The sequence below is a fragment of the Bos mutus genome, chromosome 16, assembly GCF_027580195.1.
Source record: "Bos mutus isolate GX-2022 chromosome 16, NWIPB_WYAK_1.1, whole genome shotgun sequence".
NCBI classification, from domain to species: domain Eukaryota; kingdom Metazoa; phylum Chordata; class Mammalia; order Artiodactyla; family Bovidae; genus Bos; species Bos mutus.
Genome location: NC_091632.1, coordinates 54,522,588 through 54,546,029, shown reverse-complemented (window position 1 = coordinate 54,546,029; position 23,442 = coordinate 54,522,588). Strand labels below are relative to the sequence as shown.

Sequence of the window (23,442 nt, the reverse complement as noted above, 5' to 3'; positions counted from 1 at the left end):
CCCGTCCCTGGGATTCTCCAGGCAAGAACACTGGAGTGGGTTGCCATTTCCTTCTCCAATGCATGAAAGTGAAAAGTGAAAGTGAAGTCACTCAGTCGTGTCCGACTCTTCGCAACCCCACGGATTGCAGCCCACCAGTCTCCTCCGCCCATGGGATTTTCCAGGCAAGAGTACTGGAGTGGGGTGCCATTGCCTTCTCCTGTATGGAACTAGAAAGTATTAATACTGCTCATGTGTACATGAATGCTCATGACGGCCATCTGAGGCCAGTGGGCCGGGCATTTTCATGGCCATTTGAAAACCAAAGGAGCTAAGGCTTAGAGTCCCACTGAGGCAGTGCCAGGTCTAGTTTGTCCAATTTAATCTAACACATTAGATTAGACCTGTGCTGGCCATTTACTAGCAGAGTAAGATTCTGTTCACCCAATTCCAGCATGCAGTAGGGGTTGTCCCCCATCAACAAACATCTCTCAGACACCAGCTGGGTGTCCCACAAGTCAACTCAACTCTGACACTATCTACCTGGAGGTGGCATCAGATTCCACAGCCCACAAGATCCTCTTCCACTTCAGATGCCACTCACAAGCCCAGACTGTCACATAGGCTTCAGACTGACTGGCTACAGCTTGAGGGTTCCCAGGATCCCACCATGGCCTTGATTAGTTTGCCAGAGCAGCTCATAGGACTCCAAGAAACATTTTACTTACTAGATCACCTATTTATTATAAAAGGCTATACATCAGGAGCAGCCAGACGGAAAGGATGCATACAGGGCAGGGCACTGGGAGAGGGCATGGAGGTGCCAGGCCCGTTCCGAATATACCACTTTCCTCAATTCTCCATGTGTTCACCAACCCGGAAGCTTTCAAATTCTATCCTTTAGAGTTTTTATGAAGACTTCATTACAGACTCATGATTGATTAAATCATTGGTCACTAGTGACTGATTCAACCTCCAGCTCCTCTTCCCTCAGAGATCAGGGGTTGGACTGAAAGTTCCAACCTTTTAATCACATGGTTATCCTAGCAACCAGCCCCCACATTTAGGTGCTTCTAAAAGTCATCTTATTAAAATAACAAGAGACACCCTGATCATTCTCATCACTTAGGAACTTCCAAGGGTTTTAGGAGCTCAGTACCAGAAACAGGGATGAAGACCAAGTGTATATTTATTATATATCACAGTGTTACACAGAGGGATGGCCCACACACATCCATCTTTTTGCAAGTTCACAGGACCTGAGTCTAGAAGCAGGTCAGTTTCATTCAGCAGAAAGACTCTCCTCCTGAGGTTTCTCAGGGTTCAGGTGACCCAGAGAAAGGAAAAGAAAGATATATACTTGCCGTTTAAAATTTATGTTCTTGGACTTCCCTGGTGGCACAGTGGATAAGAATCTGCCTGCCAACACAGGGGACACGGGTTTGATCCCTGATCTGGGAAGATCTTGCATACTATAGAGCAACAAAGCCCATGTGCCACAACTTCTGAGCCTATGCTCTAGGGCCCATAAGCCACAGTTACTTAACCTGTGAGATGGAACTATTGAAGGCTGTGAGCCTAGAGACTGCTCCCAAACAGGAGAGGCCACTGTAATGGTAAGCCTGAGCACTGCAACGAAGAGTAGTCCCCACTCTCTGCAACTAGAGAAAGCCCGTGCACAGCAATGAAGACCTAGTGAAACCAAAATAAATAAATATTTTTTTAAAATAAAAATAAACTGATGTTCTTTTTAGACTGGCACCCCTAGATATTCTTTCTTAGAAACTCTGGAAATAATAGGATGGAAGAAAGAGTTTGAATAACGGTTCCAAAGGCTGAGTTTGGAACAAAAATGAGAAAAGCTTCAGAAACAAAAATGCGTTACAGATTCAATTAGGCCCAGCCTCCTCCAGGAAAGGAATCCATTTAGCCCAGCTCTGATTTGGTTTAGGCCCCCATCTCCACTGGGCTCAGCTGAAATTCTTGTGATTGCTGCCATAGGACAGCCCTGGGGTCCCTTCACAGTACCCCCCTGCTGCTTTGTCCTGTCTCTAATCTATTTTCATTTCTTTCCATTTATTTCTAAGAAGAATTTTGTTAGTCACTAATTTGACTTCTTAGACCTTAAGGGCAACCGTCCTCATCTGGGCTGTCTTATCAGGGAGCCTGCTTCTTTCCTGTGAGCTCTGCACACTGCCAACTCCCTCACCCTGGCTTTGTTAGCAGTACCTTGTTAACTGAAGTCAGAAAGAAAAAGCAGACTTCATCCCCCTCAATAGCCACTTTTATTGAGATGTAAATTACACTGTAGTGCTTTTCCTCTTCTCATTTCGTATGTTAAAGCATTTTGAGGATCTTTTAAGCTTTTCCTGGACCTGAATAGGGAGCCCAGGCTCAGTCCCACACAGAGCTCCTCTCACACCCACACAGTTATGCGCTATTTCAGCACATTCAAGGAAAGCGCCAAGCACAAGCTGGTGTGTGTCTACTCCAGCCTGCACCCTGATTTCAAGTCCTCCTCCTTAAATGGATGATTTAGAGCCTACACATCTATTGTTCCCATTTCTTAATCTGCTACAATGATTCTTAACCCCTCTGGTCATGTTCTTACTTATGAGTTGTGTGAGAACCACTGACTCACCAGAGAAAATGTACACACATAAAACATTTTATAGAGAGAGAGAGAGTGGGGAAAGGGGATATAGGGACCACCTGAAGACTCCATGGACTTTCTCTAGGCCAGCAGTCTCTAGGTTAAAAAATCTCTTCTCTAAGTGTGTATCATCACACATGTAGACAGACAGAAGGGAGACGGGAAGGAAAAGAAGGTGTGCAGAGGTGTGCCATAATCATTACTGATGCCTTCAAAGAGGAGTTTGATAGTCTCTGACTCTGGTACTTATGACAGGCCCCTACTAACCTGAAATAGGGAACAACAGTTTCAAGAGTATGTTTCTGAACCAAGAAAGGAGAAGATGAGAGAATGATCCTAAAATGAGAGCATAGTGATTAAGTTACATTAAAGGAAACAAATAGAAATTTACCTATCAGAAAGTGTAATCCCAGCAGTGACAAGGAGCCAAGCGAGGAACCTGGACTTGTACCTCTACCAGGCAGTAACAAGGTATCATCCACCATACTCCTGTTGGAGCAATGGTGGAGAAAGCCAGCTAAAACAGAAAGTTGACATAAAATTCAGAATCTCCATGTCATACCCAAAATGTCCAGGTTTCAGTTGAAAATCACTCACCATAGGAAAGACGAAGATTTTAATCTTGATGAAAAAAAAAGACAATCAATAGATGCCAACTCAGAGATAATAGATTTTAGACTGATAAAGATTTAAAGCCCATGATAAATATGCTTAAATAGTAATTACAAAAATCCTTAAAACAAAAAATAGAATACTACTGCAAAGAAATTAACACAGAAGAAGCAAACAGAAATTTAAAAGCTGATAAATACACTGCCAAAATAAACAGACTGGAGCTTAACAACAGAACGGAAAGAAGAATGAGTTAATGAACTTGAAGACAGAGCAATATAAGCTGTCCAATTGAAAAAACAGAGATAAAACGACTAAGAAATTCAGCAAAGCGGGAGGATATAAATTAACATACAAAAGTCAGCAGTGTTTAATAACACTGAGAGGGAACAATGCCAAAAGAAAATTAAGAAAACAGTTCTACTTGTAATTGCATCTAACCACTTCAGCATTCTTGCCTTGAGAACCACATGAACAGTATGAGAGGCAAAAAGATATGACACTGAAAGATGAACCACCCCCCAGCCCCGCCCCGGTTAATAGGTGTTTCACATGCAGCTGGAGAAGAGCAGAGAAATAGCTCCAGAAGGAATGAAGAGGCTGAGCAAAAGCAGAAATGACACCCAGTTGTGGATGTGTCTGGTGGTGAAAGTAAACTCAGATGCTGTAAAGAACGATATTGCATACAAATCTGGAATGTTAGGTCCATGAATCAAGGTAAATTGAAAGTGGTCAAACAGGAGATGGGAAAGGTGAACATGGACATTTCAGGAATCAGTGAACTAAAATGGATGGGAATGGGTGAATTTAATTCAGGTGACCATTATTACTACTACTGTGGGCAAGAATACCTTAGAAGAAATGGAGTGGCCCTCACAATCAACAAGAGAGTCCAAAATGCAGTACTTGGGTGCAATCTCAAAAACATCAGAATGATCTCGGTTCATTTCCAAGGCAGACCATTCAACATCAAGGTAATCCAAGTCTATGCTCCAACCAGTAATGCTGAAGAAGCTGAAGTTGAACAGTTCTATGAAGACTTACCAGACCTTCCAGAACACCAAAAAAGATGTCCTTTTCATCATAGGGGACTGGAATGCAAAAGTAGGAAAGCGAGAGATAACTAGAGTAACAGGCAAGTTTGGCCTTGGAGTACAAAATGAAGCAGGGCAAAGGCTAACAGAGTTTTGCCAAGAGAAGGCACTGGTCATAGCAAACAACTTTTTCCAATGACAAAAGAGACGACTCTACACATGGACATCACCAGATGGTCAATGCCAAAATCAGACTGATTATATACTTTGCAGCTGAAGATGGAAAAGCTCTATACAGTCAGCAAAAACAATACCGGGAGCTGACTGTGGCTCAGATCATGAACTCCTTATTTCAAAATTCAGACTTAAATTGAAGGAAGTAGGGAAAACCACTAGGCCATTCAGGTGTAACATAAATCAAATCCCTTATGATTATACAGTGGAAGTGACAAATAGATTCAAGGAACTAGATCTGATAGAGTGCCTGAAGAACTATGTTTGGAGGTTTCTAACACTGTACAGGAGGTGGTGATCAAAACCATTGCCAAGAAAAAGAAATGCAAGAAGGCAAAATGGTTGTCTGAGGAGGCTTTACAAATAGCTGAGAAAAGGAGAAAAAAGGAAAGGTGCACCCATCTGAATGCAGAGTTCCAAAGAACAGCAAGGAGAGATAAGAAAACCTTCTTAAGTGAACAATGCAAAGAAATAGAGCAAAGCAATAGAATGGGAAAGACTAGAGATCTCTTCAAGAAAATTAGACATACCAAGGGAACATTTCATACAAAGATGGGCACAATAAAGGACATGAAAGGTATTAACCTACTAGAAGCAGAAGATATTAAGAAGAGGTGGCAAGAATACACAGAACTATACAAAAAAGGTCTTAATCACCCAGACAACCATGATGGTGTGGTCATGCACCTAGAGCCAGACATCCTTGTGTGTGAAGCCAAGTGGGTCTTAGGATGCATTACTACGAATGAAGCCAGAGGAGGTGATGGAATTCCAGCTGAGCTAGTTCAAATCCTAAACGATGATGCTGTAAAAGTGCTGTACTCAATATGGAAGCAAATTTGGAAAACTCAGCAGTTGCCACAGGATGGGAAAAGGTCAGTTTTCATTCTAATTCCAAACAATGTTCAAATTACCATACAACTGCACTCATTTCACATGCTAGCAAGGTAATGCTCAAAATCCTTCAAGCTAGGCTTCAACAGTACATGAACCAAGAACTTCCACATGTACAAGATGGATTTAGAAAAGGCAGAGGAACCACAGATCAAATCACCAACATCCACTGGATCATAGAAAAAGCAAGAAAATTCCAGAAAAAACATCTACTTCTGATTTACTGACTACGCTAAAGTCTTTGACTATGTGGATCACTACAAAGTGTGGAAAATTCTTAGATGGGAATAGCAGACCACCTTAGCTGCCTCCTGAGAAACCTGTATGCAGGTCAAGAAGCAACAGCTGGAATCGGACATGGAACAATGAACTGGTTCAAAATTCGGAACGGAGTACATCAAGGCTGTATTTTTGTCACCCTGCTTATTTAACTTACATGCAGAATACATCATGAGAGATGCCAAGCTGGAGGAATCACAAGCTGGAATCAAGATTGTTGGCAGAAATATCAATAACCTTAGATATGCAGATGACACCACCCTAATGGCAGAAAGTGAAGAGGAACTAAAGAGCCTCTTGATGAAAGTGAAAGAGGAGAGTGAAAAAGATGGCTAAAACTCAACATTCAAAAAACTAAGATCATGGCATCCAGTCCCATAATTTCATGGCAAACAGATGGGGAAACAATGGAAACAGTGACAGACATTATTTTCTTTTTTTTTTTTTCATTATTTTCTTGGGCTCCAAAATCACTGCAGATGGTGACAACAGCCACAAAATTAAAAGATGGTTGCTCCTTGGAAGATAAGCTATAACAGACCTAGACAGCATATTATAAAAGCAGAAACATAACTTTGCTGACAAAGGTCTGTATAGTCAAAGCTATCATTTTTCCAGCAGTCATGTACGGATATGAGAGTTGAACCATAAAGAAGGCTGAGCACTGAAGAATTGATGCTTTTGAACTGTGGTGCTGGAGGAGACTCAAGAGTCCCTTGGACATCAAGGAGAGCCAACCAGTCAATCCTAAAGGAAATCAATCCTGAATATTCACTGGAAGGACTGATTTTGAAGCTCCAATACTTTGGCCGCTAGATGCAAAGAACTGACTCACAGAAAAGACCCCGAGGCTGGGAAAGAATGAAGGCAGGAGGAGAAGGGGGTGAAAGAGGATGACATGGCTGGATGGCATCATCGACTCAATGGACATGAGTTTGAGCAAAGTCTGGGAGATAGTGAAGGACAGGGAAGCCTGGCATGCTGCAGTCCATGGTTTCGCAAAGAGTGAGACATGACTGGGTGATGGAACATCAACAGTAAACAAAATATACTGAAGAATTAACCAAGGATGTAGGAGACTATACACTGAAAAGTACAAAACACTGCTGAAAAAAATAAGACATAAACAGAAAACATCCCATGTTCATGATCGAAAGACTTATTACTGTTAAGATTTAATAGTACCTAAAGCAACCTATAGTTTCAGTGAAATCTCTTGTCAAAAACCCAATGACATTTTTTTTTTTTAGAAATGGAAAGGTCCATCCTAAAATTCATATGAAAGCTCAAGGAACCCTAACAGCATAACAATTTTGAAAAACAAAGTTGGAGGATTCATACTTTATGACTTTGAAATTTACTGTAGGACTGCAGTAATCGAAACAAGGTGGGACCGGGATAGACAGCCATAAAGGCCAACGGGATACACTAGAGCTGAGAAATACACTCTCGTGTATATGTCAAATGACTGTTGACAAGAGTGACAAGACTACTCAATGCAGCATGGACAGTCTAGTCAACAAATGGTGCTGGGGAAACTGGATATCCACGTGCAAAAAAATGAAGATAGATCCTCACCTAATACTATATTAAAAAGAGTGATGCGTGGGTTAGACTTAGTATAAGAGCTAAAACTACAAAACTCTTAGAAGAATACACAGAGAAAAAGCTTCATGGTAACTGAATTTGGCAATGGTTTCTTTGAATATGGCACCAAAAGCACAGGCAACAAAGAAAAAATAGACAAGTTGAATTTCATCAACATTAAAAATGTGCACCAAAAGACAAAATCAGCAGAGTAAATAGTAAAAATCAACAGGCAACCCATAGAATGGAATAAAACATTTGCAAATCACATTTCTGGTACGTGGTTAATATCCAGAATACATAGAGAATGCCTAAATTTCAACATCAAAACAGTGCAGTTCAAAAACGGGCAAAGGATTTGAATAGCCATTTCTCCAAAAAACATATACAACCAGCCAAAAAGCACATAAAAAATAAGCTTACTATCACTAATCATTAGGGAAATGCAAACCAGAATCAATGAGATACTACTTTTCACCCACTAGGATAGCTATTATTAGAAAAGAAAGAAGCACACAGAAGAGAAACAAGTATTGGTACAGATGTGGAAAAACTGGAACCCTTGCATATTACTGACAGGACTACAAAATGGAAAAGCCACTGTGGAAAACAGTATAACAGTTCCTAAAAAATGTGAAACATAGAATGACTATTTGATCCAGCAATTACACCTCTGGTTATATACACAAAAGTATTGAAAGCAGGGACTTCAACAGATATTTGTACACCAGTGTTCATAGCAAGCATTATTAACAACAGCTAAAAGGTGGAAAAACCTAAATGTCCATGGAAGATGAGTAGTTTAAAGCTGGAATATACATATTATGAGATATTATTCAGCCTTAAAAGTGAAACTACATGGATGAAACTTGTTGAACATTGCGTGCATGCTAAGTCGCTTCAGTCATGTCTGACTCTTTGCAACCCCATGGACTGTAGCCCACCAGGCTCCTCTGTCCATGAGATTCTCCAGGCAAGAATACTTTAGTTGGTTGCCATGCCCTTCTCTAGGGGATCTTCCTGACCCAGGAGTCAAATCTGTGTCTCCTGTAGCTCCTGCATTGCAGGCAGATCCTTTACTGCTGAGCCACCAGGGAAGCCCCAAGTGAAGTAAGCCACTCACAAGAAGACAAATGTTGTATGATTCCATTGATATGAGGTACCCAGAGTAGTCAAAAACAGAGACAGAAAGTAGAAGAGTGGTACCAAGGGATTGAGAGAGAAAGGAATGGAGAATTCTTGTTTAGCGGGTATACAGCTTCAGTCTGGAATAATGCAGAAGTTCTAGGTATGGATAGTGGTGGTGGTTGCACAACAATGAGAATGTAATTAATGCCACTGAAAATAAAATATCTACCTGCAGATTCAAGAAGCTAAGTGAATCCAAATAAGAAAAATCCAAGACAATGCACATCAAGGCATTCTAGTCAAACTTCTGAAAACTATAAAGACAACAGTATCTTAAAAGCAGCAAGAGAAAAATGATACCTTGCCTATAGGAGAAAAACAATTTGAGTTACAGTGGCTTTCTCATTAGAAACCACGGAGGCCAAATGTACAGTGGCACATTTTTCAAAGACTGAAAGAAAAGAACTGTTAAGCCAAAAACCTGCATTCAGCAAAATAGCCTTCAAGAGTTAAGGGGAAATCAAAACATTCTCAGATAAAGGAAAACTAAGGGAATTTGTCACCAGCAGATCGCTTCTAAAAGAATTGCTAAAGCATTTCTCTAAACAGAACGGAAGTAATAAAAGCAGCAATCTTTGAACATCAGGAAGAAAGAACATGGTCAGCAAAAATAAGGGTAAATTAAATAGACTTTTGTTCTCCTAAGTTTTTTAGCTAATCTTTGACAGTTGAAACAAAATGTATAACACTATCTTCTGTGGTTCTAAATGTATATAGTGGAAATGTTTAGGACAATTATATTCAAAATCAGATCAGATCAGATCAGTCGCTCAGTCGTGTCCGACTCTTTGCGACCCCATGAATCGTAGCACGTCAGGCCTCCCTGTCCAACACCAACTCCCGGAGTTCACTCAGACTCACGTCCATTGAGTCAGTGATGCCATCCAGCCATCTCATTCTCTGTCGTCCCCCTCTCCTCTTGCCCCCAATCCCTCCCAGCATCAGAGTCTTTTCCAATGAGTCAACTCTTCACATGAGGTGGCCAAAGTACTGGAGTTTCAGCTTTAGCATCATTCCTTCCAAAGAAATCCCAGGGCTGATCTCCTTCAGAATGGACTGGTTGGATCTCTTTGCAGTCCAAGGGACTCTCAAGAGTCTTCTCCAACACCACAGTCCAAAAGCATCAATTCTTCGGCGCTCAGCCTTCTTCACAGTCCAACTCTCACATCCATACATGACTACAGGAAAAACCATAGCCTTGACTAGACGGACCTTTGTTGGCAAAAATGTCTCTGCTTTTGAATATGCTATCTAGGTTGGTCATCACTTTCCTTCCAAGGAGTAAGCGTCTTTTAATTTCATGGCTGCAGTCACCACCTGCAGTGATTTTGGAGCCCAGAAAAATAAAGTCTGACACTGTTTCCCCATCTATTCCCCATGAAGTGATGGGACCAGATGCCACGATCTTTGTTTTCTGAATGTTGAGCTTTAAGCCAACTTTTTCACTCTCCACTTTCACTTTCATCAAGAGGCTTTTTAGTTCCTCTTCACTTTCTGCCATAAGGGTGGTGTCATCTGCATACCTGAGGTTACTGATATTTCTCCCGGCAGTCTTGATTCCAGCTTGTGTTTCGGGGAGGGTAAAAGACATAAAGGGAGGTAAGGTTTCTTGAACTGGTAAAATGAGGACACCAGTAGAAGTGTGAAGAGATACCATACACAACTGAATATGTCTCTATTTGTGTATGTATGTGTCTCATTGCAAACGACCCTGATGCTGGAAAAGACTGAAGGCAAAAGGAGAAGATGGAAGGATGAGATGAGATGGTCAGTTAGCATCACCAACTCAACGGACGTGAATTTGAGCAAACTCCAGGAGATAGGGGAGGACAGAGGAGCCAGGCATGCTGCAGTCCATGCGGTTGCAAAGAGTCAGACACAACTTAGCAACTGAACAATAACAACGTCTGTGTCTATATATAAGACCTAGAGTAACCATTTTAAAATCTACACAAATACACTCAAAAACATTACAGAATAGAATTCTTTTAAAAAGTTAGCTGTCCACTGGAAATGAAAGAAAGAAAATAAAAGCAAAAAAAAAAAACCAAAAACAAAAATAGACATAAATTTTTCTAAATGGCAAACTTAAAACCCTAATATATGAATGACATTATGTAAGTGATCTATGTAAGAAGTGTAAATTTCTTGTCTAAAATATACTAAATGACAGGGATTATTAGAATGGATTTTTAATGATCCAACTACATGCTGTCTATAGGAAACTCACTTTAAATATAGCGATACAGGGAGGTTGAAAGTAAAAGGATGGAAAAAGATATACCATGAAAGCACAACTCATCAAAAAAAAGCTGAAATGGCTATATTAATATCAGATGAAGTAGACTTCATAGCAAAGAAAATGATGCTAGAGACAGAGAAGGATATTAAATTTTGGAAAAGGAGGTCAATTTATCAAGGAAACATATTAAAAGCAATCCTATGTGTGTATACACTAAACAACCCAGTTGAAAATATGGGAAACAAAAACTAATAGAACTAAAAGAAGATATAGGCAATAGACTTAACGGATATGACTATAGCTGGGGACGCAACACCCCCTGTCAACAACAGACAGAAGAAATGGACAGAAAATCAGCAAGGATGTAGAAGAATTTAACAACATCAACCAACCAACAGGATCCAACTGACATTTATAAAACTCTATCCAGTAGTAACAAAATACATGTTCTTATTTAAGTACCCACAAAACATATACTAAGAAGGACCATATTCTGGGCTATAAAACAAGTCTCAATAAATGTAAAAGGATTCAAGTCATACAAGGTAAATTCTCTGACTCCAATGGAGTTATATTAGAAAACACTAATACACACACACCACAATATTTGGAAGCAAAACCAAATCAGCATTTCCTAGCTCTGTGTCTGTGACTGTCCACAGCATTGATCTAATCCAATCTCCTCGTATTCAAATGAGGAAACCTAAGCTCAGGGAGGAGACATGATGTCTTCAGGGTCTCTCAGGTACTCAACAAATAAATATTCCTTGGATCGATTGATTAGTTAAACACAGCAACACAAAGTCAACTCTTTCTGGAACAGCTACTCCCACTGGAAGACACACACCTCAGCTCAGCACACCTGTCACCCCTTCTGGGCTCCCTCCTCTGGACACTCGGCACCTCTCATCTCCCTTTGTCACACACTGTCCTTCTATAACCCTGTCTCCTGGTTGTGCCAAAGCTCCTCCCAGAGTTAAGGCCAAGTCTTACGCATTACAGCTGCTTAGACAGTATTTCACCTGCGATGCAGGAGACCTGGGTTTAATCCCTGGGTTGGGAAGTTCCCCTAGAGGAGAGGGCCTGGCATCCCGCTCCAGTATTCTTGTCTGCAAAATCCCATGGACAAAGGGGCCTGGCGGGCTACAGTCCATGGGGTCGCAAAGAGTCAGACACGACTGGGCCACTAAGCACAGCACAGACAATATTTAGTGTGTAGGCCTTTTAAGGCAATTTTGCCTGCTAGGAGGACAGGTCCTTCCAGTGGGTCCTGTACAAAGTGTAGAGCACAATGAAGTTGCAAGGATGCTGTGAGCTCAGGCAGGTCATCAAAAGCCTTGGGATTCCCTGCTGCCCCTTGTGAAGGGCCCATCATGGCTCTGGAGCTTCCTGATGTGTTGTAGGTCTGTCTTCTTACACGTCTACCCCACTGCTCTGCTTTCGTCCTGGATGGGCAGAGGAAAACATGCCTGCATTTCCCTCTCTTGTGATCTGACTGCAGAGGATTTTATCATGCATACATTTCTTTTCCCTCTGATTTATATCCATATTTAAATCCTGCTTGGGGAAGTCATTTATTGGATTCCCTCAGGCTTTTGGGAGAGAGTATATGAGATCCTTGATAAGCTTAATATATTTTTATTAAAAATTAATAAGAAAGCTATATTGTTTGCAACTTTAAATTATAATTTGATTCAATTCATTTTATTTAATATATGACCACAATTCTAAAATTACTTTAAAATAAAACGCTGGGATGAGATTGAAACCCGTTCTGGGGACCCTATCTTTTAAGGACCGCATCTTTACTCCCGAGTGAACGTGCTTGTCATGTGGCAGACAATCTGTGCTTGCATTCCTCCTGTGACATTTAGAGTCAGTTCACAGGGGCAGCAGCCCCCCTTGAAGGCTTCAAATAGGTCCTCAGTGGGAGATTACGCCAGGCTCTTTTTAAATGCTACCATTAAAAAAATAAAATTTAATGGAAAGAGATAAGCTTTTCCCAGCACAGGCTGGCTCTGGTTCTATACTTCCTTAATCTGTTTTACATACTGCTGCAGGAAATTAAATCAAAGCCATTCTCTCTGACTTGTGTATGTGTGGCAGTTGGGCAGGGCTGAGAGAAGGGAGACACAGAGCTCCCAGAAACAATTGTTCTGCTTTGTCAGAGATTGACTGTAACTTTGTTTGGGGGAGGGGAGCCCTCCTCTTCTTGCCGGGCTGAGGGGTTGTGGCCACCGCAGAGAGCCAGCCTGTGCTGACAGCTCCCTAGGGCTCCCTTCTTACATCACTGAGAATTGTGCCCCAGCTTAGCTGGAGGCCCAGGTGGCATCCACGACAAGGACCAGATGTCCTACCTGACCAGGTCTGAATTTTAGCTTCCTGTACACCCAAATTGACATATTTCTCAACACACACAGAACATAGTCATCACCACATTTTGCACATTACTAAATCCTATTTCTTTTTTTCTTTCCCTCCTATCCCACCCATGGCTCTGAGAAAATTACAGTATTTACTTGTTCATCATATTTATATTTGGTTTTACCTTCTAGACAAACGATATGGACTTTTTCCCCAGGCTCTTCATATTGGCCCTCTGCTCCCAGCTATGCCCATTTCTGCTCTGCTTCTAGTCACCCCTGTGGCTAGAAGATTTGATAAGATCCTCAAATCTTAGTATCTCGAATCTTACATATACACACCCAGGGATTGTCCCCACCCCACTTTTGCTTCCAGTGCTTCATTCATCACCAAATAAGAATGAAGGTCAAAACCAGCAGCATCCTGACCTGGAAGACCTTCGTGGCCCCTCCAGGCCCTCTCCTTGGTCACTGCAGACTCTCAGCAGGGGAAGGCCACATAGCACAGGCATGGAATGAACACTGGGTTCACCCTGGGGCCACTCTCAGGCCAGACATGAGGACGTTGGACCACATGGTCTTTACGGCGCTTCTGCAAGGGAACAGGCTGGGAGGCGTGGAAGCGAGGCTGTCCTTCCTGGCTGTGGCTCTGTGGATCCTGAAGGGCTGCGGGGCCAGAAGCCTCCTGCTGGCACCTGCCCTGTTGTGGCATGAGCAGGAACGAATGGGAAGACTCCAGATCAACCACCATGAGCTCTGCCTCTTGAGGAGTAGGCCTTATTCTTAGAGCTGGAAGGGAGGAGACAGCGAAGCATATGACTGGAAGAATGGCAGTGCGGAAGGAAGCTACAGCTGTAACAGGTCTAAAAACATGCAGATGGGCCTGACCCTGTCCGAGTGGTACGAAGGTGACTGTCCTAGCCTCTGAGTTAAGTCCCTGAGAAATATTTTCTGGGGAGGAACCTGGAGAAATACCACGAGGAGGACTAAGAGAAGCTGGTCTGGGAGTTCTGAGAAACAAAGCCAGGCCCTCACCCTGCGAAGGAGAACTGTGAGGAGTGGGGAGGCGAGAGCCCCCACAGGCCAGGCTGGCCTTTCTCTGGCCCAGCTGTCCATGGGGTGGGCTAGAACAGTATGTCTCTTCCTGCAAAGAGCTTTTTAGGCAGTGCTCCTGAGGATTCACTCCTTTTGTCAGATCACAAGTACATCTGGCCCTCTGTTGAGCAGAAGGGAGAACATGTAAGCAGCTTTTGAGTGAGAGAATTTCCCGTGAAGGACTTTAAGCATCTCTCCAGTCTCTCTGTCCAATCACACTCTCCCATATGCTTCTGCCTCAGACCCTGAGATGTCCAGAACAATGGAGCACCAAGGGGGGTATGGGGAGGAGACAGGAGACATTTGTTCTCTGAATGGCATCAAATATTTGATTTTGATTTTCTGCCCAAAGACATCTCACTGAGTTTGGCTGCCTCCAAGGTGCGGGCTATTCCCAATGCCTCCCCTCCATCTCAGACACCCCTCACTCCAACCACCCTCGGGATTTGCTTGCAGATACTACACAGGGCAGACCCACTCAAGTTAATAAGAACCAAATCCCACCACCCTGACTCTATCACAGCCACCTTCTGGTTTTCCAGCTAGGGTATCACAGGTGATGGGTCTGCAGGATTACAGCTGATTCCATAAGCGGAGCTCTTTTCCAGGCTGGCACACCAGTGCCAGAGATGGCGGGCCTTTCTTTCCCTTTCTCTTTTCTCTCAGCAGCTAAATCTAGACCCCATCTGTCTGCCTATTTTCCTTCATTCCAGCCTAAAGGGAACATTTTTAGAGAGGCCCAAAAGCCAGGAACATGGGTGGAAAGTGCTCCTCGTCCTAACACTTTGCTTCTTCCACTCTCAGGTCTCCCCCTCAAGAGACTGTATGCCCCAGCTTTAAAGTCTTTATGGCTTTAAAGATGCGCACACCTGGGAATCCCACCTCTAGGAACACATCTTAAGCAGAGTCAGCAAAGGCCAAAAAGCCCTATGCTAAAAGATCTACATCACAACAAAAACATGGTAGTGATCTGAATTTCTAAGAGTAGCTCAGTGAATAATGATCTATAAACCTGATGAAATGAACTGTACGCAGCCATTAAAATGGTAATTATGGTTGGCTACAAGTAACCATTGAATAATCAATAGTTGTTATTACTTGTTGAAAGCTTATTCTATCAGTTGTTCTCAACTCTGAGGACATGTGAGAATCTCCCCAGGCTAGGCTCACCTCAAGAGAACAGGAGTCAGTTGACCATGTGTGGGGCCTGGGCACTGGTACACCTTTGGAAGCCCACTGGCTGATACTGCTGTGCACCCAAGGCTGAGCCATGGTACTGCCTGCCAGGTAATTTTCTGGGTGCTTAAAACACCCAAAGTGTGTTTACCTGTCTCTTGAGGCCCATTTACATGGAAGACAATGGATCTGATGACCCTTCTGTTTGTTTTTGTTTAGTCCCTTAGTCGTGTCCAACCCTTTGCGGCCCCATGCCCTGTAGCCCACCAGGCTCCTCTGTCCGTGGGATTTTCCAGCCAAGAATACTGGAGTGGGTTTCCATTTCCTTCTCCAGGGATCTTCCCAACCTAGGGCTCAAACCCACATTTCCTGTACTGGTAGGCAAATTCTTTACCACTGAGCCACCAGGGAAGCCCATAAATATAGTCACTGCACAGCCTGGCCCATACGGGGACAAACACCAGGGGACAACCCCTGGTGTAATTTATTAGCATCATGCTCTAACCAACTGAGCTGCCCAGCCCTTCTGTTTGAGAGCCCCCAGTTTGGGAAGCTCAGGATGATATGGTTTATCTATAATTTACTGCAAAAATATTTTGTGGATATTTTGACTATTTATTGCTCTATAACTAACCATCCCAAAACTTAGCAGAGTGAAACAACCGCCCTTTTATTATGCTCACAGATGATTTGGATCAGGAATTCAAACAGATCACAGGAGGAATGGCCTGCCTCTTTTCCATAATGTCTTGGGTGTCGGCTGGGAAGACTGGAATCTGGCCGATGCCAGAAGACTTACACCATAACAAAAAATTGGTAGTGATCTAAAGCCCACTCCAGTGTTCTTGCCTGGAGAATCCCAGGGACGGGGGAGCCTGGTGGGCTGTCATCTCTGGGGTCACACAGAGTCGGACACAACTGAAGCGACTTAGCAGCAGTAGCAGCAAAGTTCTAAGAGTAGCTTAGAAATCTGGCTGAAATCATCTGGAGGCTTCTTTATGCACATTTTTCTGGTGTTTAGGCTAAGGTGATTTTAAAGATAGGTTCACTCAGAGCAGCTAAGCCTGTGTGCCACAACTATTCAGCCTGTGCTCCAGAGCCCAGGAGCTGCAACTACTGAAGCCTAGACGACCTAGCTCCTGTGCTCCACAGGACAGGCCCCCACAGTGAGAAGCCCACACACCACAAGCAGAGAGTAACCCCGACCTGCACAACTAGAGAAAAGCATGCAGCAGTGAAGACCCAGCACAGCCAAAAGTAAATAAATAAAATTTAAAGACAGGCTCAGCTAGGACTATCAACCGAAGCATCTACCCTTGGCTTCCCCATGTGGCTTGGGCTTCCTCACAGCATAGAAGCTCCTGTTTCCAGGAGCAGGTGTACTAATAAACCAGGCAAAGATTTGCATGGTCTTTTTGACCTAGCTTTGGAAGTTAACAGCATTAATTCCATCATATTCTATTATTGTAGTGGTCACAAATCCATCCAGATTTCAGAAATATTTTGGAGGTAGAATTGACAAGATTTAGTGAAGACTGAAGGCAATGAATGTCAAAATGCAAATGCTATAATGCCATATAACATGAAAAGAATACAAAAAGCATATGTATATGTTATATGTATCATACAGATGAGAAATACAGCATGAAAACTTATTTTAAGGTGATAACAGCATGGTACTTAATCATTAATATTAATCATTTGAGTAACTCTTTTTAAACCTCTGTTAACTACCTACACCAAATCTAAGCTCTAATAATCCCTGAAGATCATTGTTGGACACCAGTTCCAGCAAGACTCAAGCAGTAAGTCCAAGCACCACATTAAATCACCCTGTCACTTCATTTCTAGTGTGGAGAACCACTGTGCTGATCATACTGTAGGCTGCGGGTTTCTCCGGGCTCCTGGCCCAAGAAAAGATGAGGAACAGGTGGGGACCTGCCTAACTTGGGGATCTAATCCATCTTCTTTTTCCTTCAGGCTTTTGATATTATGAGAGTAACACATGGCAGAGAGCACAGCCTGATTGAAGATTTGATTCTACTCTTAGAAGAATGCGACGCCAACATCAGAGCACCCTAAGAGAACCCTGCAGAGGGAGAGCCAGCTTGTACCTTTACTGAATGCCTTGAGGTCACACACACTATATTTTATTTGTTGTGTGGGCCTCCCCTATTGGAAATGCTGTTCCATATTTACTTAGGTAAATAAATCAGACATATGGTTTGCACACCACAAGAATCCTTAGTTGTAGAGAAGCATGATTATAATATAAAAAAATTTGGTTGACAATACCATCTGGTAATTGTTTGCTTTGTTTTCATTGGTAATGTTAAAGATCTCAACATTAAAGACAGAAAATCCTATTAAAAGCATAACAGAATAAGTTGTAACTTTCTTGTTGGATATATGTTGAGAGTTGGATAGAAATCAGTGTTTTCACACTTGCTTCCAAGCAAAAGTTAATGTCTGTTTTGGCATAAAGCAAGATTTTCAGATACTGTCCTCACTGCTTGTGGTAAATGATATGTGTGTCCATTATTCACTTCCAAATATGTCTCCAACACAAGAAGTTTTATTCTAAATCTTAGAAAGAAGTCATATTAGGTTTATTAGGTTTTATTAGAAAAGGACAGGAGGTCTTAATGGAAAAGAAAAAAAATGCATATGTCTCTTGGCTCTTTGTGTAATTCATTCTAAGCATTTCATAACTCTTGGTGTGTGTCATGCTTTGGGGGAAGGAATTTTTTTCTGTAATTCTCTATGTCTAAGGTTTGACCATGTGATCTACACAGCATGAGGCACCATTACCCTGCAGGAAGCAGGGTTCTAGCACCCCAGCTCAAATCAGGCTTGCTCCCTTCCCTTTTTTCCTCACTAGTTATTCCCCAGTTCCATGGTCTGCTTTTCCTCTTTCTGCTTTAGACAAATACAGAAACCTTTTCTTTTCCTCTAGTAGGTGCAAGGTAACTTCTCTTATGGCTCAGTGATCCTGTGAGCAGTTTAGTCCCCCGTCCTTAGAGGAGACTCTGGTAGTAACTGAAGCCCTTGGATTCCTGCAGCTGACAGGATTCTGAGAGAGCTTGCTGCCACCCACACCTGATTTTACAAGCAAGGAAATGCGATACAGGGAGTGATGGCAGAATCCAGGGCAGCAACTCTTGTTCCTTCAGGAGCCTCCCCCACCCCCATGGAGGGAGTGGTGAGTCCTCTGGCCACATGGTTGCATGAGGCAGCAGCAGCCATGTCAGAATGACACATGATCGAGCCAGGAGGAACCAACCTCATTTTGCAGCAAAGAAAGCTGACACCTGGAAGCTGGAGTCCACGTGCCTCACACATGGTGGTCACTGTGATCATCAAAACATGCCTGATCTCCTGCATGCTGATGAGTCCTGCAGCCATTTCATCCATGTGCTTGGCTGGAGCTGCTGTCTGTCAAGTATTAGGCATCTCTAATGCACACAGTATCTCTAATAGCCACAGTAGCACCACAAGGTCGGTGTTTTGAAGCACATTTTATAAATAAGGAAATGGAGGGCCAGAGTTAGGTGCTCAGGGATCTCTCCTGATTTATTAAGTGACCTTGAGAAAGTGGCTAAGTCTCAGTCTTTTTGAGAGACCAGTTCTAACCAATTCAATAAATATATATTAAATGGTTGGAGAACTGCCACGTGGGGCGATGGTAAAGAATGTGCCTGCCAATGCAGGAGATATAAGATGTGGGTTCAATCCCTGGGTCATGAAGATCCCCTGGAGAAGGGAATGGCTACCCTCTTGCCTGGAAAACCCCAAGGACATAGGAGCCCGAGGGCTACAGTCCATGGGGTCGAAAACAGTTGGACACAGCTGAGCACACATGCATATTAAATGATTATTGTGTTCTTAGGAGAAAGAGATGCAAAGTCTGAATGAGATGTATCCCTCAGTCTCAAAATGCACAGTTACAGTATTTATATCAGTTTTTACTGTATAATAAACTACTCCAAAATAAATTAATTTTGTTCACTATTTTGTATGTCAGCAATCTGGACTGAATAGTTGCTTCTGGTTTGGCCCAATCTCCATACACCCCTGGATCCTGCAAAGTCACAATGCAGGAGCATAGATGTGTGGAGAGGAAGAAGTTGCAGCCACATATGCAATCCACCATGGCAGCCCCTACACTATTTCAGCATAAACTCACATTTAGTGAGTTTAATGAAATCCATAAACCTTGGCGTGGCTGATCTCAGCTGGGCACACTCACTGTCTGCAGTTGCTGGCAGGTCAGATGGGGAAACCAACAAAGGTCCATCTACTCAAAGCGATGGTTTTTCCAGTAGCCATGTACGGACGTGAGAGTTGGACCATAAAGAAGGCTGAGCCCTGAAGAATTGGTGCTTTTGAATTGTGGTGCTGGAGAATAATACTCTTGAGAGTCCCTTGGAGAGCAAGGAGATCAAACCAGTCAATCCTAAAGGAAACCAACCCTGAATATTAATTGAAAGGACTGACGCTGAAGCTCCAATACTTTGGCCACCTAATGCAGAGTCAACTCACTGGAAAAGATCCTGATGCTGGGAAAGATTGCGGGAAGGAGGAGAAGGGGGCAAGAGAAGATGAGGTGATTGGATGGTATCATGAACTCAATGGACATGAGTTTGAGCAAACTCCAGAACATAGTGAAGGACAGGGAAGCCTGACATGCTGCAGTCCATGTGGTCGCAAAGAGTTGGACATGACTGAGCAACTGAACAACAGAGGCCAAAGCCAATCACAATGCCAGTCCAGAATACAGGGTAGCTAGACTCCTCTCAGTCAGAAGAAATACAAAGTGCACTGCAAGGGTATAGATCTGGGGAGAGGGAGATGCTGTGGCTATTTATGTAGTCCACCATGGTAGCCCTTAAGCTATTTCAGGGGTACAGAACATTTGGTGAATCTGATGAAACCCACAGACCTTCCTTCTAGGGAAACACACATACGGGCAATTTGCTTATAGGATCAGGCATCCTTGATCTCCCTATGGCCCATCAATGGATTGCCTGGGGTCCTTCATCTATGAAAAACAGACTCGCTGCCTGTCAGAAACATGGTGAATTTTAAATTCATTAGGAAAAGAAAAAGGTCATAATAGAAGGTAAAGGTAGCCAACTTACATGCTGAATGAGCAGAATTCACTGATAGAGCCCTGTGTTTGCCAGTTCTCTGAATGAAAGTGATCAGTCAGTGATGATCCTGGATTAAGAGATTTGCCTTCATGCCTCCTAGAGAAAGCATGATAGGCTTTGAAATCCCTCTTAGCTCACCTCCAGTTTTCTGAGAAAAGGGTTCTTAAGAGGAAGGGGCCCAGCTTGCACCAACTTTTAACAGAAAGCAAACATTTAAACAATGGTAAACATTTACCAAACAACTCTACAGGAAAACAATTTGGGAGAAGCTGAAAGGAAATGGAGAATATAATTTAAAACCCACGTCACTGGTGGCTGACAATTTATTGCTGCCCCAGCCTCCATGTCTGCTATTTCATTAATCCATAGTCATTGTAGCGGCAGGCTTTTTTCACATCAGTAACTTGACTCCATTAGTTGCTCCTCTGGGATGAGAACACATTTAAACTGAAAATGAACACACCGGGCATAATTTATAGCCATGCCATGTGGATGCCAAGACTGCAGGGGAGGAAGGCTGCCTGGAAACCTGCTCACTGTGAGAGCTCAGCACAGGCTTCCTTTAGCTAAGCAAGAGTGTGGGGCGGCTAGAAAGGGCAGTCACCCTGTGATGAAGCCAGACAGCCACAAACCACAGAGGCCCCTCAGTCAAGCCTCGCTGCAGGGATGAAAGAGAAATTTCCATATATGGGCGCCCTCCCCTGAGTTGTGCCTTGAAAACGTTTTTCTGGCCCAACCAGGAGGTGATGTTATATTCGCTCAGAGCAGCCCACTGGGCTTCCACAGGGACATGGTTGTTCTGAGCATTGTCTGTGGAGCAGCATAAAGTACCGTGAAAAGCAAACACTGACAGCAGCTTTAGGAAAACACCAGAGCCCTGCTTTCGCCTGAGCTCTGAAAGAGATCAAGCTGGTTGAGGAAGCCCAGCAGCACCATCCCTAAAGTGGCACACCCATTTGATGTTTTTGAGATCGGTAAACATCCAAATGCTATTGGCTCAGTCAATATATTCAAAACCAATTCGAAATACATCAAAACTCTGAACATGTACACATTGCTATATTTAAAACGGATAACCAACAAGGACCTACTGTACAGTACACGGAACTCTGCTCAGTGTTATGTGGCAGCCTGGATGGGAGGGGAGTCTGGGGGACAATGGATACATGTACACGTATGGCTGACTCCCTTCACTGTTCACCTGAAGCTATCACAATGTTGTCAATTGGCTATACTCCAATACAAAATGAAAAAATAAAGCAGGTTATCTTCCATTAAAAAATACATCAAAAAACAATTCTCTGCTCCTCATATTTAGCTTAGCTCCATCATCATCTTTCTACCCTTCAGCACAGAAACTCAAGAGTCACTGACTCGTCCCTTGTCCTTCATGAGAGGACTAAGTTCTGTCTATTCATCCTCTGAAATGCTTTTTTAAATGTCAGCCCTTCTTCTCCTTATCCATTCCCAGGCTCTTTGCAGGCCGCGGCACTTCTGCAAAGACTCCCTCACTGATCTCCTTGCTTGTGCCATCCCTCTATTTCCTGTTGCCCATCTAGCTGCCAGTCATCTTCCCAAAACACCTATTTTGTCTTTTCCTCATATATCTCCTCTGCTCAGAAACTTACAGTGGCTCCCCATTGCCACTACACTCAAAATGTAGTCTTCAGATTGGCACTGGAACCATCAACTCTTATGCTTACTGATCCCCATGTGAACCTGCAACCTAGCTGGATCAACCCCACCCCAACTCCAAGTTCCTGAAATATGCCCTCTTCTTTACCAATTCCTTACTTTCTTCATACTGACTAAACTACCTTTCTTCTCCATCTATTTAAATTGAATCCATTCTCAAAGGTCTAGCCCAAGCCTCTTTTTTTCTGTTTTAAAAATCATTCAAACATGTTACATTCTATAACAAGAATTACTATTTTTGATGTTCAGGTTGTATCAGTCGGCTATTGGAATCGTTTTCAAGCTGGATCCTGGTTCCTATGAGTTGCTATAGGGGACTATTTGGGGAACACTTTTTTACTTGGTACAGCAAGATATTCTAGGCTTATCTTACACTCTTGCACTGTAGACCTGGAACTAACCATTCTCTGAAGATCTCTGGTTTCTTTTACTAATGAAAGGTTTATTAGAAGCCCTGATCCAGGTACTGTGTTTGCTTACTGCACAGCTTTCTAGGCCTTTTTATTTTTTTATTTTTATTTTTTGATTTTTTAAAAAAAATTATTTAACTTTACAATATTGTATTGGTTTTTGCCGTATATCAAAATGAACCTGCCACAGGTATACATGTGTTCCCCATCCTGAACCCTCCTCCCTCCTCCCTTCCCATACCATCCCTCTGGGTCATCCCAGTGCACCAGCCCCAAGCATCCAGTATTGTGCATCGAACCTGGACTGGCGACTCGTTTCATATATGATATTATACATATTTCAATGTCTAGGCCTTTTTAAAATCATGAGCTCACACTGATACCACTGATTAAACTTCAGCATCCGCAGGGCTCCCTTAGTGGCTCAGCGCTAAAAAGAATTCACCTGCCAATGCAGGAGACATGGGTTCCATTCCTGATCCGGGAAGACTGCACATGCTGCAGACCAACTAAGCCCAAGCACCACAACAATTGAGCCTGTGCTCTAGAGCCAGGCTCTCCAACAAGAGAGCCCTGCAGTGAGAAGCCCGTGCACCACAACTAGAGAGGAGAGCCTGCTTGCTGAAACTAGAGAAAAGCCTGCACAGCAACAAAGACCCAGCACAGCCAAAAAAAAAAAAATATATATATATATTTTTTTTTTTTTAAAGAAATCCAGCATATGGGGTATTCTTGTCTTCCTCCTCCTTCCATATTTGAACTTCTCTCATACACACGCAATAGTTCCAAAATTATGACTATGACCACCGCTAACAGCAAAACTACTAAGTGAAATTTAAATTTTCTAG

At 42.8% G+C, this 23,442-nt stretch overlaps 1 protein-coding gene across 3 annotated transcripts in view; it reads left to right on the top strand.

Moving 5' to 3' along the window:
* Positions 1–23,203, top strand: part of SMYD3 (SET and MYND domain containing 3) — a 749,543-nt gene extending 726,340 nt beyond the window's left edge. Inside the window, exon 8 of one of the 3 annotated variants that reach the window (XM_070385373.1) lies at positions 17,317–23,203. In XM_070385373.1, coding sequence (XP_070241474.1) covers positions 17,317–17,418 — 102 coding nt within the window. In that variant the 3' untranslated portion in view covers positions 17,419–23,203. The remainder of the gene's footprint in view (positions 1–17,316) is intronic. The other 2 variants (XM_005893388.2, XM_005893387.2) reach the window with 2 other exon arrangements.
* Positions 23,204–23,442: the final 239 nt, after the last annotated feature.